General features: G+C 44.8%; 1 protein-coding gene across 1 annotated transcript in view; it reads left to right on the forward strand.

Moving 5' to 3' along the window:
- Positions 1-16,635, forward strand: part of LOC119165910 (golgin subfamily A member 1) — a 687,968-nt gene that overhangs the window by 327,583 nt on the left and 343,750 nt on the right. Inside the window, exons 9-11 of the mRNA XM_075884494.1 lie at positions 5,356-5,451; positions 6,200-6,358; positions 9,820-9,972. Coding sequence (XP_075740609.1) covers positions 5,356-5,451; positions 6,200-6,358; positions 9,820-9,972 — 408 coding nt within the window. The remainder of the gene's footprint in view (positions 1-5,355; positions 5,452-6,199; positions 6,359-9,819; positions 9,973-16,635) is intronic.

The raw sequence follows: 16,635 nt of genomic DNA on the forward strand, positions 1-16,635 counted from the left end.
CTATCATGATGAAACTGCATATTTCCCTATTCGAGACACTTATGAGTATGCATGCCAAATTTCATTGCTGTAGGTCAACAAATAAGTTTTTTTCAATGCTACCTCCCCCCTTAAGCACTAATTTACTCTGATGTTCAAATGTGGCTACTAATTGTATGCATATCTGGTTGATGGGCATAATTACAAATGTGTATATATTGTTTACGTATAATTTTTTCTATGTATAATTGTGTATTATTATTATGTGTATATGTCACCCAATTGTAACCCCACCCCTTATGTAATACCTCCCTTGAGGGGGCCCTTAAGGGAATAAAAAGTGAAGTGAAGTGAAGTTTTCTGTTCGGTTCTGGGAATACTTTTCTTTATTGGCGTCTTCAGATTGACGGGCCTGAGTCTATGCCTCTTTGAGCAGCTTCGCGTTTCAGCACAGCTGGTCCGAGATGTAAGAGTCGCGGACGCCGACGACGAACCGGTCATGTATGAGCCTTTTCTCGACAGCAGCTGACTGATAGTTATAGCGCTTCACCATTCTACACAGCTCTGCGAAGTATGTATCGACGCTTTTGTTTGGCTGCTGGACGCATTGGTGAAACCGTGACTACTCGTAGAGCTCGTTGGCGGGGTGCACGAAATGCTCAGGGAAGTAAGCGGCAACGACTTCGTATGAGGCAAGTGACAGGGCGTCGAGTGAAAAAGTCTTAAGGAGCTTGTGGGTGTCCGGGCCCATGCAGTACAGTAACGAGCGTACCTGCAGGTCTTCTGACGCGACCAGTAGTCTACACTACACTCAATCGAATGAAGAGGCAGAGGATGGTTCATACAGTCAAGGACCTGTTGCACAAGACGAGCGTACGTGCACGTCTTCCTGTGCTTTTGTGAGCCGCAAAACTACTGCGTAGTCTTCGTAGTGGCAAAGCCATGTCGCCCATGTTGCCGAGTTCGTGAAGTCGAACAGAGTCGGTGGCTGGAGGTTGATGCCATACAGTTGTGGCAGTTGCAGCGGCTTGCTTGTCTCATTGAAGGACATCGTGTTGCCGTTCAGTCGTGGCGAGGCCTAAGGCTGGGGGCATTGTTCGTTAGCTATCCCACCGCTGCCACTATGTCACGTGGTTAGTGCCGCGAATGAGCGCAGGCACGCATGAACCGAGACGCACAAGATGGCTCCCTGGACAAAACGGAGTTCCCCGCCTTTATTGGGATCGACATATATAGACATACATAGAAGGTGCAGGGGGTGCCACGCTCCGGTGGCAGCCTAATAAAAGCACTGAAAGGTGGCGCCTTCTACATGAAGTACAAAACTTTATTTTGTCACATTAGAATAACAGTCCCTTTGTCTTTTTTGTAGACGTCAAGGTCCTGTATTATTCTATTTCGCATGACTCATTGTTACAATGCATTGAAGAATATATAGATGAGTTTGGTGCCCCTAAATTTGAGTCTGAGTCTGGCCTCAGGGTCGGGGGGTTTTTAGAGCTTCTTAGGTTTTACCTTCAGTCGACGTAAATCCTATAGGATGGAAAACCTCACCTTTAAAAAGACAGTATTGGTTCTTGCATCGCTCCCATCGTCAGTGACCTGTTTTTAGGCAAATTAGACAGATCCATTTTGGAAGTTTTCACGAAGTAGTTTTGAACATTGTGAGCTTACCTATGAACGTTCAGAGAATCGTGAAATTAGGTTTTTTGATGGTAAGATATTTTTAAATAATGACCGCTCTTGCTGGATGTATCAACCTCGTGGAAATAAGCCTGTTTTGCCATTTCACTCCGCGCATTCTAAATTACTTGAGTGAGGTATCGCAAAATCTTGCTTCATAAAGGCTTTGGGAAAATCCTGTATGCACAAGATTACGAAAAGCTTTGTTGAGCAATCGTCAAGGCTGACGTCAGCTGGGTACCCGGACCACGTGCAAGTTTTTGTTGGCAAAAGCCTGCTGGTTGAACTTAAGGCCAAATAGAACGCTAACGTCGTCCAAGCTAGACAAGCTTTTGCCGTAGTTCTGTATATGCACAGGACAGCCCACAATCTTAAAGTGGCAGGGCTAGTTATTGTGAATGTGGTCTTACTGCCCCTCAAAAACTTAGTGGCCTGTGCAAACTGTCTCTTTCACCATCCAGACCCACCATCGCACTACCAAACACGCAAAACATTTTAGAGATTGTATTTGTAATGGGGTGTATCAGCTATTGTTATCGTGTGGAAGATACTACATCGGCCAAACAGGTCGTTGTATAAATGAGAGGCTGAAGGAACATGTGTGCCATATGGATCGATATAAAGAAGGATGGTTGTTCGTTCACTGCAGCAGGTGTGGCAGCCAGCCAACATTTTCAGAGTGTACTATTGTTGCATCATGCAGGGATTGCACCATACGCGATAATATAAATGCTGAAAAGGTATGTTCATTAAAAGATGCTTGTGTTAGCACCGCTTTTGTCGCATTTACACTTCAAAGAAAAGTTGTTTTTTAGCTTGTCGGTTTGATGTACTTATGCATTATCATTGTGTTTCGCGCATGACTGGTGCACAACGAGTAACTGTTTAAAACCAAAGACCTCCGCAAAAAATAAATTGTCTGTTCACTGCTGTCTCGTCTTTTCTGTCCCCGCCTGTTGTTTGCGCTGTTAAGCACTCTTTATCACACTAACCTAGTTCTTAACTTGAGATCGTAGATGGCACGCTGTAGTTCAGATGTTTTTTGTGCGCTTGTGCATTTTGTTTTTATGCTTCGTCTCAAGCGTTTTATTCTTTGCTTGACATGAACAACATGACGCGTGACCCAAAGGTTGTTTTTCAGCGATTTTTTACTTTTCGTTGGGATATAGGTAATGGCGCATACAGTGCGAGATTATGCGCTTAAATAGAAGCTAGAGCTCATGGACGTGAACATATCTATCGCTGGCCATTTAAAAAAATTCTTTGTATTCATGTTCTAAGAAGTACGGCTGAGTCATCTGCTTTTTGGAAATCGGGCATGGAAACCTCAGTAGACTTGCGGTAACATTGCATCCGAGGGGTAGCTGCCATTTTGGCATGTGGTGATCGAATATATCATCCAGGATATCCAAGCATTAGTGACAACTCCTATCAAGCTGGAAGTTGTCACTAATGAATAATAAGTGTGGAACGTTGGCACTTGTTTCTTGTGTTCGCGTTGGAAAAGTTATAACTTGATGAAGCCCAAAATTGAGCATCAAATCAATGAGTGAATTGGATGATTGTGAAGTGTGGTGCATAGTATTCCAGTCACTATCAGGCAAATTGAAGTCTCGCAATAAAAATAACATGATTGCTAGAATGATTCTGCTTAAGTTCATAGACAGCAACAACACTTTCGTGGCCACACACAGGGCTTCTGTAGAAACAGCCAGTAAGTATTGAAATGTCGCCGCACATAATCTTACAGAACACTGCCTCTGCATCTGGAATGTCAGGCATTAAAACAAAACACAAAGGCTTTTTAATCAGCAGAGCTACGCCACCGCCTCTAGTTAGTCAATTTTTATGGATAATTGTGTAGCTTGGGGTTGCTATTTCGTGGCTGTATACGTCTTCTGAAAGCCATGTTTTGTAATAGCAACTATATCTAGTTCATGTTCGAGCAGCACGTTTTCTAATGCTTCAGTTTCATTGACAATACTTCTCGCGTTTACATTTAATAAGGTTAATTCTGTGAACATTTGTAGCTTTGAGTTAGTGGTAGACTTTCTTCGGCATTTTATTGTAGTTCAGTTCTCTCATTTTTTTTGTCGTCCCCGACAAAAGTTTCTCCATTTATGTGTAGTTTGTCCGAAACCAACGACACCTTTTCTCCCTTTTAACAGTTTGGTCTCGCACTTTCCCATAGTTTCCTTTTCTTTTCCCTCCCCTCTACAACTAAAATCTTCACCTATAGAGTAGTTAGTGTTCTTAACCTTTTAGCCTTTTCTTAGTATCATCTATTTGTTTCGCGAGTCAAGTAGCTTAAGAATGACCAACTTTTGTTCTCTTTATTGGGCCGGCCTAGGCAATGTATTCTTGTTATGGTAAGTGGCTCTAAACCAAAGGTATTCTTGATGATTGTTTGATTAATGCTGCATTCTAGTGTTCTGTAGTTTTCACCCTCATCCTCAGGCAATCCCTAAACAATAAGATTTGACCATCATCTGTCATTTTCCAAATCGTTGACTGTATTTTCTAATTTCTGAAAGGCCTTTTTCTTAAATTTTTTAAAGGCCTGATTTTCGCTTGAGACCACTTTTTCTTCAAAGTTTGAAAGGGCATCTATCTTTCTATTTCAGGGAGCTGACATTCTTTGATTTTTTTTTATATTAGTGGGAATGTCTTTTAACTGTTTAGCAATCTGGCTGTAATCAGGTCCCAGATTTTTTTTTCATGTCACCAGTCACTAAAAGAAGTCTTCATAAATACAAAACAGCGTCAATAACTTCTAGAAAAGCCGTGCGCACGGCAGCACCAACAAGAATGGGTTACTTGACCTAAAACACCGTGTCGCCTTCTCACCTGCATGAAGGACAGCGGGTTAGACGTCTGCATCCTTGTGGTACCACCGTGCCCAATGGTTACTAGGTGTGATGAAATGCCATATATAGCCAGTTGTATAGGTGGCGCTGAATGCTGGTCATGAGTCTAAGAGCAAGTGTCGGTATAGCTACACCATGCGGCCAGCTGTCCTATTGCAGATACGGTAGACCATCTGGTGCGTGGAAATCGTTGCTGTTGACATGCGTAATGCTGATAATCGCAGGCAGCTGCATGGTGCATATACCCCCACCAATAAGTAGTGCGCTGACAGCAAGCTGCATGAAAAAGGCCAGCGGGTTAGACGTTTGCCTGCTCGTGATACCACTTGTTTTTTTGACGAAGAGTGTGGGTTCAGCAATATCAATGATGTCTGTTTTTGTAATTTTCTGTCTCATCAAATTCAAAAGTAGAAATGCGCTCAAAGTTAGTATTGTCATGAGGCTGTAACATAGAGAAAACAACAGTTGGTGGGTTCAAGAGTAAGCTTTTTATTTGGGGGAACCTGTGCCCGATACAAAAGAGGTTGTTAAATTATAAGTTATACATGCTGTACACTAACAGTGATGAACAGTGTCAGCATTTCTACAAGTAGCATCGAACATTCGAACCTTCTCGCTGGTGCTCGCATGAGCTCTTGAATAAACACACTGATGACATCCTGCACGCAAAATCTCTGACAATTGCAAAGCTTCTCAGCCATTGCGCTAAAAGCCTTTGTTTACGGATAAATATGTCGAAAGAAACACACGTGGCAGTATGTCGAAAGAAAATAAGTGTTGTACAATCTCTTTAGATTTTTCCAATTTGTGATCTCTTGCGGTGCAGCGCAAACAGCTTGAAAAAAAGCTGGACGAGTCACGGCAACATCTGTCCGAGGTGAAGACATCCTGGAGTGACAAAATCAACAACCTTGAAGCTCAGGTACAATTTAGTGTCTTTTGGGAATACTATGCTACTATACTCTAGAAGCTCATCAGTTTGTGCTTTGTTGCTGCACTTTCATTTATACAGATGATTTGATAGTATTTTCTGGGAAAATTCTACACTCTGCAGGATCATCATTTTGTGCTCGGTTGCAGCACTTTCAGACAATGTGCCTAAGCTGGTGAAAATGGCAAATTCAGTCAGTGGAAATGTCATTGTTACTTAAAAACAATGCCTTGCAAAAGTTGCATAATGAAGTGTGAAATGACTTGCTTTCAAAAATTTTGTAATGTATTGAAAGTACGGCAGATAATTGAACTGGTGACCTCACAGCTTGTCACTTAATGTCATGGGATTTCGCAGCTACATGAAACACAAGTCAGTCCAAATAAGGAAGATGTTCTGGGGTGAAAAGTTCAGGAGCTATATTTTTACCTAGCTTGTCAAAATGTGAGCTCTTGTTGTAAGCATAGGAGTGCACCTTACTGGGCTGGTTGGTACATGTTGGGAACATTGCTGGACACCAGTGGTTTATTATGCCCTCGTCTGTCATTTTTTTCACATCACATCCCATGATCAGTGCTGTATGCTGTCGTTTTAATTGAGAAATGCAGTTTTTAATGGCTACAATGAATATTGGTATCATGAATAATATTGGGAATTGTTACTTTTTGAAGCATTCAATATCTATGAAGTAGAGCCATGGCAACAATTTTGATGCAGAGGTTGCTGCTCTTTTGTGTAGATCTTTAATCTGAACCAGAAGATGGCAGAAGACTCGCAGGAGTGCAGTCACATGGAGAAGCTGCTTGCAGATGCCCAGCAGCGCCTTAAGGATCAGCAGCAGCAGTGTGCCAAGTTTGAAGAGCAGTTGCTGGATAGGGACACTGAACTGGCAAACATGGTGAGGGAACATCCTGTTTTGAGATGCTGTCAACTTCATCTGTCAAGTTCTGAACAAATGTTTGTGCCCTTGCATAAACAGCCTTTTGGGAAAAAAAAGATTTCACCTTGCACAATCTTAGGACAACCACCTATTATGCAACTGGAAATGGCTTCTGCATCCAAGTCGTGCTTATCCTTGCTTTGCGTCTGCTTTCCAAAGAATCACAAGCGTACATTTTAAAAAGTTTCTGGCAGCACAGTATTAAACATGCAGGTACTATTCGTGATATGTGGTAAGTTGATGTTACATAGCAATTTAGCATTGATAGATGCATGCACAGAAAACAAGGGGGGGAAAGAGGGAATAGAAAAGACTATCCCAGTGCTGAAATACAATTTAAATATGCATTAAATAATACCTATGTACAGCACAATTTACAACAAAAGAATTGTTTGCTAATCATGTACCTGCAAGACTACCGTTCAGCATATATTGAATTTATCTAGGCAAAGAAATGTGTTGAAAGGTCTTCATACCAAATAGGTGCCAGATATTTTGCACTTCTTTGGGAGGGACACTTAAAATACAATGTGACAGGGCAGGTGAGTATGCTGTGAACTTAATGCTGTTTTTTTGATAATATGTTAATTTATTGTCTAGTGGATTAGGTGTATTTGCTTTTTTTGTTATTTTGCACATACAAACAACATTCAGTGTTTATTAAATGGACTCTGAACCATCACTTGGAGCATGATGATAGCTTATAAAGTTATAGAGTTTTCAAGCAAAAGTAGGCTTGGCTGTCTTTTTAAGCAGCGAGGCCCATAGTCTCCGGGGAGTATCACTTAGCTTAGTTGAGCTTCATAGGAGTTGTGCTTCGCAACCGAGCGGTCTGCTCACAATATCCCATACCCACTACATTAATATTGAAACTCATTGGAAGGATGAGTACACACAGGGAATAATTCATGTCTAATGTTTCTTTTGGTCTTTTAAAATGAGAAATTCGAAAACAGGAGGTGGGTGCTGGAGCTGAGGTTTCGACAAGCGGACTTGTCTTTTTCAAAACTGCAAGTGACTTCCTCAGCTCTTGTCTGTGTGTATGCCTCATACCTTCTCGCCCAATTAAAATACAGAAGGAAGAGAGAGCAACAGCAAATAGAAGGGGAAGGGGGACTGGGGTACAGTGAAAGGCTGACGTTTAATATTGAGCAAGTCAAAAAACGGTATTTTGTAAAAGAAAAAAAAAAAGGGATTGGTTGGGAAGAGAGGGGAGGGAGGGCGGTGTTTTCTAAGTTATGGTTGTCCGAAGAACACCACAGCGGCCTCTCATTGTTCCCCACAATCCCCTCCCTCCATCCTTTTCGCTGTTGCCCTCTCTTCCTCCTTTGTTTGGATTGGGGAGAGGGTACGAGGCAAACACACGGGCAAGAGTGAACGAAATCAGGTGCAGTCTTGAAAAAGACAAGTCCACTTGTCATCCGGCTGCGGCGGCTGCATTTCCGATGGAGGCGGAAATGTTGTAGGCCCGTGTGCTCAGATCTGGGTGCACGTTAAAGAACCCCAGGTGGTCAAAATTTTCGGAGCCCTGCACTACGGCGTCTCTCATAATCATATGGTGGTTTTGGGACGTTAACCCCACATATCAATCAATCAGTCCACTTGTCAAAATGTCAGCTACAGCACCCACCCCCTGTTTCTGAATTTCTCATTGCAAGCTTTCATCTTCTCCTTCTTGTCTTTCTTTTGGTCTCATTACGGGTGCCACATAGGCACTTTCAATCAAGATCAGAGCGATCTGGATTAAATTTCTTAATTGCAATCAACTTTGTGGCCGCTGCTACACAGTCGAAGCTAATCCAGTTCGTGCTTGTTTCAAATGAAGTGTACCAGGTCGTGCTAGTGTGCCCGAAATCTTGTAGAATACATGTAACATGATTTACGAGTTGTTTATGAAACTTTTTTTTACATTATATTTAGCTTGTTTATGTACACCTGGCTTGGGAAACGCCTTACACTTGTTACACTATCTGCTTGGGACTTCAGTTATTGTTTACACTTGGCAACACGGGCAGTCGTGCTTTCTGCTTTGTTTTTTGTGCCAGGTGCCGCTAATGTTTGGCTGCGCGAGCGAAATGAGTACCGCAGAAAAGTACACTATTGCAGCTCTTCTAGTAACGTCAGATCACTGCTGGGTTAAATAATGGAGACATACTGGACGTACTGTAACACTCAAAATAATACTGAACATTTATATGTCACTGAAAAAAAATCGGTGTCTATGATAATTCAATATAGAGGCCTTTATCAGCAATGTTATTCGTGCAAGAAACACACAAGCATCAAAAACTTTGCACTCCTCTGTAAAAGTATTTTCATAAATCTATCATTTGATACTGTTTTCTTGCACTTACTTGTATTCCTATATGAAATTCTTAATCACCTTTTTTTTTCTTATGGCTTCCACTCGCAGCTATTCATTTGCAGCGAAGCAGCAGTCTTGTGTGCGCCAGAGTTTTGCTTTAGGTGCTCCAAGTCTACAGCCACTCCTGTTAGTTGTCAATTAAATAATGGGCTCTTTATATGCTCCGACATAATTGGAAAGCTGCCAACACTAATAATCAGTTTTCTTTGAGGTGCTCTATGAGCTCTGACAGTACAGCAGTTAAACTAAGGGCTGAAGACTGCGGTTGTCTGGTTATCGTATGCTTCTTCCATAGTACGTGGGGTCCATACGAATTTGAAGATATTCAGAATTCTGATATTGTTTCAATTGAAACAGTTCAAAATTTGTCTTTTATCGAGAGCTGTCTTTTCTAATGGGCTTGTATTGAGCTGCGCTAGATTTTCTAGTTTGTTGTGCTTTTAACAAGCTTGGCCACAAAGCACAGACGTCGGAGAAATCGCTATCTATGAGCAATATCGCGATGCGTGGATTGCGATAGTCTTGATCCCGATTTGGCTTGATTGCGAATAAGAGAGACTGTGTAGCAGCTCCTAGTTCAGATCTGGATCTTAATCCAGATCTGAACTAGGTCCTTAATCTGGATTGGTGCTGATCGTGATTAATAATGCCCGTGTGGCACCCATATTAAAGAAATTCTTCAGTAGTTTTTAGGAGGCTCTCATTTCAAAACATTCTTAAGACTTTCATAAAGTGATGATTCAGAGACTTCGTAAATAAAATCCTAATTAGTGACATTTGCTGCATCTGTTTCTCTTCTTGTGTTTGTTGTTGTTTCTAATAGACACCTATTTCACAAGACTAAACTCTCATTTTTTCATGACAAAAGAAAAGTTTGCAATGTACTACCATAGACTAGAATAGGCTTGCATAATCAGCTTAAGTGCATGTGGGAACAATTAAGCTAATCTAGGTAGTTGTTTAGATTTTTGAGTTCAGCTTCATTTGAAAACAGTGGCTTAAGATAAACGGAGTAATATTGCCGCTTGTTTAACGAGACCGGTGCTTGCAAAAGCGGTGCCACTATGAAGAAGAGTTCCTGCGGCAGCGTGCCCTCCAGGACTGTCAGCTGGACGAGCTACGAATGCAGGCAGCTGACCTCCGTGCGCAGCTCACCCAAGCCCAGCGGGACCGTGACCAAGAGGCCATTCAAGCTCAAGCACACATTGTGAGTGGGCTCTTATTCATCTCCAGGTTGTTGCCATAAAACCCATTCCCGACTAGCTTTGCCGTCGCAGTAGTCATACTCGTAATGAGGAACTATCCAATATGCTTTGTTTGATTTTGAAATGAAAACCCAGAAAACCAAGAATTGAACAATGCCAGCTCGTGGGTTTATAAACATTCTCTTTTCATTTTGGAATATATAGTGGTCAGTTATATCAATAAATGCAGCATTTTGTAGACTTAGCTTTGCCAGACAGCTGACTCGCTTAATTTCAGACTTATTCTGTCAGGCTATCTGGTGCAAGATCAGCATTGCTTCCAATTTCTGGCAACTGTTGTAATACATGAAATGTGCTACACTGCTAGGTTTTGCCTCTTGACAGTTTCACAGATGAGTTTTAGATGAGTCGGTCAGAGCACTAATTAAAATGTAAGAACTGCAGTGCCTAACTGTCCTGTGAAGTGTCAGTGTGTTGTATTGTGCGGCGGACGCGCCGAACGAAGCACACAGGGCTCGACGCTGAAGAGCCGGCCGACACAAGGTTAGCAGCAGCCAGTAGCCAAGCAGGAACTCATTTATTCTGTACAATGCCGCGCATATACACACAGGGTAGCGCCCCCTGAGGCGAAAACACTTCACATTAAACCGAATCTGGTAACCACGGAATCAGAACTGAAACACCTCATCATCTCCCCCTAGAATGAAAAGGAAATGTGGCTCTAAGATTTTTATACAAGGATTAATGAAACCTGAGTAACTTTTTGTTGAGTCGCCGCGGCCTACTGGCCACGGCTCGAAAGGAGGGCACGTTGACACGGTTTGCGAAGGCAGACAAAGAATGACGTTTATTAACTGCAGTAGGGCGTTAATATAAGATTGTGGTAAAGGGAAAGGGAGAAGGGAACAGAGCAAAGAAACTTCACGCATGCGCAGTGGACAGCCAGTCTGTGACACCGCAACCGATACAACACTTTTTCCTCCTAAAAGTGAAAACGATCAACTGGCTTCCTTGTACGCGTTGAGCGTCTAAGTACTTGAGCTAAGTCCCTTGCAACTTCTTATTCAGTGGACTGACAGGCCAGAACTAATTCGGGGCATGATGATCTGTGACTAAAGTTGGGGTACCCGACCGTTCTCGCAGACTTGCATCAGGGTGCGGCACCGCTTCTTCTGGGCTGACTGGCGGCTCGTCCGTGCACATGTGTTCCGCCGGGACCGGTGATTGCACTTCCGTAGGCTGCAGGCAGACTTGACCAACATGCCATCAGGCAATTGTTCCAGGTGTTTCTACGGTGACCATTCACGTCCCAGATGTAGCTATCACCTGTCCTGGTATTCATTTACTTCCGGTACCGTAGTTGCGCACGTGCACACGACTGTTTACAGGGGGCACGCGTTCCTTGCTTGCACATGTGGCTCCCCCACCGGACTTTGGGAAACAGGTATCCAGGCGCGGTCTGATCTAATAGCCTAGAAGCATCTCCGATGGCGACTTCCCACTTTTGTTGGGCGTTCTTCTGTAGCTCAACAACAGCCGCATCAATCTGTGCTCCAATTTTCCTCCCTTCATCTTTCAAAGGCCGTTTTTCACCGTTCTTACGGCTCGTTCAGCAGCCCCATTAGATTGTAGGTGGAAAGGGGCTGTCCTGACGTGCGATATGTTGTTTTGCTGGACGAACGTTGCAAATTCACGGCTAGTGAATTGCGTCCCGTTGTCGGAAACAATCGTTCTGGGCACACCAAACCGGCTGAATATGTCCCGTAAACAGTTAATTGTAGCCGTCGTGATGGCTTGTTTGAGAGGGATTGCTTCTATCCACTTTGTATGGGAATCAGTTATCACCAGAACCATCATGCCTTCTATTGGTCCGGCAAAATCCACGTGAATGTGTGACCACTTCTCCAGCGTTTGTGGCCAGCTTGCTGGTGGTGCGATTGGCGGCATGGGTAAATTATCGATGCAGTTCTTGCATGTCGCTGACAGTCTCTCGATTTCTCCATCCAGGCCCGGCCATCAAAAGAATTATCGTGCGATATACTTCATCGCTGATGACCTTTGGTGATTTTCATGCAGGAGCTCCAGTAAACGTTTCCGTGCCTCGGCGGGTACAACAACTCGGTGGCCCCAATAAACTAACTCGTGTGCCAAGGACAACTCCAGCCGGCTCTATGCTCTTAGATCTTCTGGGCCAATCATTCAGTACGTAATGCTTGATGCGTGTGAGCGTCGAGTTGTGGTCTGTCAGGTGTTGTAGTTCGCACGTCGTTACTGTGCCTTCATCAAGGCTTTCCAAACAGAAGACATACTCTTGTGGTTCGAGAGCGCGACAGGAAACCGGTAGTGAAAGCCTGCTGAGGGTGCCCGAATTCAGCAACTGCCTTCCGGGAGAGTACTGAAGCTTGTAGCGATAACCGCCGAGATAAAGTGCCCAGCATTGGATGCGGGACGCTGCCATAACAGGCGTTGGGCGGTCGGCTCTGAGCAGTCCCACGAGTGGTTGGTGGTCCGTAACTAGCGTGAATTCACGGCCGCAGAGGTAGTCCTGGAACTTCGTGACGCCATACACGAGTGCCAGCGCCTCACGATCTAGTTGCGAGTAATTTCGTTCGGCTTTCGTAAGAGTCTTTAAACGAAATCGGATTGGTCGATGAGCGCTGCCTTCTGTGTGGAACAACACTGCACCAATGCCATGCTGTGATGCGTCACATTCCAATTTCAGTTCTTTCAACGGATCAAAGTGAGCAAGTACTTCTGCGTCCTTCAGATATTGTTTGGCCTTGACGAATGCTGTTTCCTGTGGGTGCTTCCACTCCCACCGTGCGCTTTTTTCTAGCAAGTGATACAACGGCGATAACGTTGTTGACATATTTGGTAAAAATCTGGAATAGAATGTCAACATGCCGACAAACGAACAGAACTCGCTCACATTGCAAGGACTCGGTACCTTCATGATAGCTTCCACGTTCCTTTCGGTGGGGTGCAGGCCATGTCTATCTATCCGATGTCCCAGATAAGCTACGGACGGTTGGCTGAAGCTGCATTTGTCATACCTCGGCTTTACGCCGTGTTCCTGGAAGTGATGCAACACTGCTTTCAGCCGAGCTTCGTTGTCTGCCACCTTTTCAGACACAAGCATGTCGTCCAAGTACGCTTGCACTCCAGGAAGACCGGCCAGCATAGTATCCATTTTCCTCTGAAATATGGCCGGAGCCGAGGAAATACCAAACGGCAGCCTGTTGTAACAGAAGAGTCCCAGATGCGTGTTAATCACGCACAGCTTGCGTGCACCTTTGTCTAATGGCGCCTGGTTGTAGGCATCTTTCAGGCCTAGCGTACTGAACAATTCCTCACCGCCTAATGACGCAAACATGTCCTGGATCACCGGAAGGGGATAGATATTGCTCTGTTTCACACGCTTGGTTCAACATGGCTTTAAAATCCCCGCAAATACGAACTGTGCCGTCCTTCTTAAGCACGGGCACTATGGGAGTCGCCCAGTCCGAATGTTTCATGGGTGATATAATGCCCAGGGACACCAAGCGTTCCAACTCCTTCGCCACTTTGTCACGGAGGGCATACGGAAGTGATCTTGCTTTGCAAAACTTGGGAACAGCACCCTCCTTCAGCATCAAGCTGGCTGGGAGCCCCTTGATCAGTCCCAGTTCCTCCGAGAAGACGTCTGGGTATTCAGCACGATTGTTGTCGTAGCTGATGGCTTGCACTGTGCCTGGTGCCACCCCTTTTTCCACTTGCAGTACCGAAACTCTAGCCTTGTCCAGCATGTTTATGAGGTCTCGTTCGCACAGGCTTGGTCCAACGCAGTCTAGTAGCTTACATTCAACCAGCTTACATTCAACGAGCTTACATTCAACCGCCACACCTTGGTACGTAACCATCAGTTGAAGTTCACCAAGTACTAGTAGTTTTCCTGCGTAGCCCGAAAGGCTAAGCTGTGAAGGTTCCAATTTTGGCCAGTGCTTCCAATGTTCTTCGAAAAGCTTCCGGGCTATGACACACATTGGAGATCCTGTATCTACCTCCATTGTCAGCTCCACACCGGCCCAACTGAACGCGCGCCGCATCAGCGGCTCGAGCCTGTTTTTTCGTTCTGACAGCAACGTCCAGATATGAGCATTCTCATAGTAATCTTCCGACGCTGCTTCTTGCACTGCTAATGCTTTTCCGTGCAGCTCCAGCGCAGCGCGTCCTGCTTCCCTGCCTCGGCGGCTAAGACACATTCTTGCGATTTGCCCACGTTGACCACATTGATAACAACGCGCCTTGATCGAGCTGCAGCTGTTAGCATCGTGTTTAAAACTTCCGCATCTTCCGCAATCCCGGCCTCCTGCGTTTTTAGCGCTTTCTCTGAGATTTGTTTGTCGACGTGCCTGCATTTTTAACAGCGGTGTTCCACATTGATAACAACGCGCCTTGATCGAGCTGCAGCTGTTAGCATCGTGTTTAAAACTTCCACATCTTCCGCAATCCCGGTCTCCTGCGTTTTTAGCGCTTTCTCCGAGATTTGTTCGTCGACGTGCCTGCATTTTTAACAGCGGTGTTTCTTCGGCTGAAATGCTTTCCGCATCGTCTTCCACGGCTTCGGCAGATATTAATATCGCTTCAGCTTCTTCCAGCATTAGCTCTTTCCGCACTAGCAGTTGTTTTCGTACCGCACTTGAGCGCACACCGCAAACAATCCTGTACCGGATCATTCTGTCAAAGGAGCTGTCAAAGTTGCATTGGTCTGCAATGCGGCGGATATGGATGAGAAAAGCACGAACTGATTCCCCCTCCAGTTGGGAGCGGCTGAAGAACTTGTAGCTCTCCGTAATTTCGTTGCGTTTAGGGTCATAGTACTCATTCAAGGTTTCGGTAACTTCGTCAAGGAATTCGGCTTCCGGGGAGCTACTCTTCCGGCAAGAATTTGAATGGTCTGCGTGCTCAGCGCAGCCACAAGAAGTGCTCTTTTCTTGCTTGACTCAGTAATGCCGTTTGCTTCGAAGTACGCTTCTGCTTTGATGAAGTACGGGTTCCACTTATCTGTGCTCTCGTGAAAGGTCGGAAGCATCTGAGAAGCCATGGACGTTGTTGGCACGGCTGCCTGCAAGGTCCGAGTGCCCGGGTCTGCCTTGACTTCGTGGGTTACGATGTGACTCGTCGCCACTGTTGAGTTGCCGCGGCCTACTGGCCACGGCTCGAAAGGAACGCACGTTGACACGGTTTGCGAAGGCAGGCAAAGATTACGTTGATTAACTGCAGTAGGGCGTTAATATGAGATCGTGGTAAGGGGAAAGGGAGAAGGGAACAGAGCAAAGAAACTTCACGCTTGTGCAGTGGACAGCCAGTCTGTGACACCGCAGCCGATACAACACTTTTATAACCTTATACAATTTTAGGAAAATGTAATGACACATAGAACTGTATTTAAAACCTTAACATCCCCCCTCCTTTTGTTATAATATAACCAATTGAAGAACAGAGAAGCGGCATGAGAAGGAGAAAAAAAACGTAACTATGTACACAGTGCACCATGGCTGAAAGCACTTATACAGATAACATACAACAGAAAATCACAGCATAACAGTGTATCCCTTATAACTTTATACAGTGAATAAGTGTACAGCTTACACACAGCAATGCACACGTATGGTACAGATTACAACATACAACTAAGAACGAATTCAGGACACGAAGTCCTTAAACCTGGACGGTTTCTTACGCGAACGCTTCGAACGCTGAAGCTCATTGCGCTCTGACGTGCTCCGTTGCAGAGCAGCAAGTTCGGTATGTGAGGATGAGCCCACTGGCTCGCTTACGCGCTGCTCAGGCATTTCTGAGAGCATTGAGGAGTCCGACGAATCGCTTAAGCGTCCCTCAGCTGTAGCTGGGAATGGAGAACCCTGACGCGAAGCATGGGAACCTGAAGGTTTGGAAGCATGTCCATCAGTGTTAGGAAAGACACTGGCATGGGAACTAGGCTCATCAGTCAAGTATCGATACGAAGCCTGAGAAGAATCTGCGGACTCTGAAGCATGCTTGGTGTACGGTAAAGCTTCATGGTGGCTGGGCACCACAGCCGGATTTGAAACCGGTGCCTGAATACTCGAGGACTTTGAAGCGTGCTCAGTGTAAGGTAAAACATGGTAGCTGGGCACCACAGCTGGATTTGAAACCGGTGCCTGAATACCATTTCCCCCAGGGACAGATGGTGATGCTAGGGATATAAACCAATCGTGGAATCGAGGCAGAGTATTGCACTGGTTTTGCAAAGGTATTGAAGAGTGCAAACGTAAAGGTGGTTCCCGTTTGGAATGGACGATTACAAGTTATAAGCATTCCATACCGATCCATCACTGAGCTTAAATGCCTGGGATCCCACTGCCGACATAACGGTAAACGGACCTCTATACTTGTGTTTTTTCCCTGGAACACGTACTTTGACTCTTTGGCCAACCTGAATGACTGAAGGTTTGGCTCCTCGCTTCTGATCCACATAGTTCTTCATGTACTCCTGCCTATGAAAAACTCGCAACCTTACGGTATTGTCCGAAACTGACTGCAAAGTACAAGGCAACGGGAGATCAGTTACGTCAACCGCTGTGCGAGGTTGACGCTTATGAAGCAACATCGTGTGAGACAATTTCGTAGTTGCCTGAGCAGAA

This window comes from Rhipicephalus microplus, unplaced genomic scaffold (genome assembly GCF_043290135.1).
Source record: "Rhipicephalus microplus isolate Deutch F79 unplaced genomic scaffold, USDA_Rmic scaffold_34, whole genome shotgun sequence".
NCBI lineage: Eukaryota > Metazoa > Arthropoda > Arachnida > Ixodida > Ixodidae > Rhipicephalus > Rhipicephalus microplus.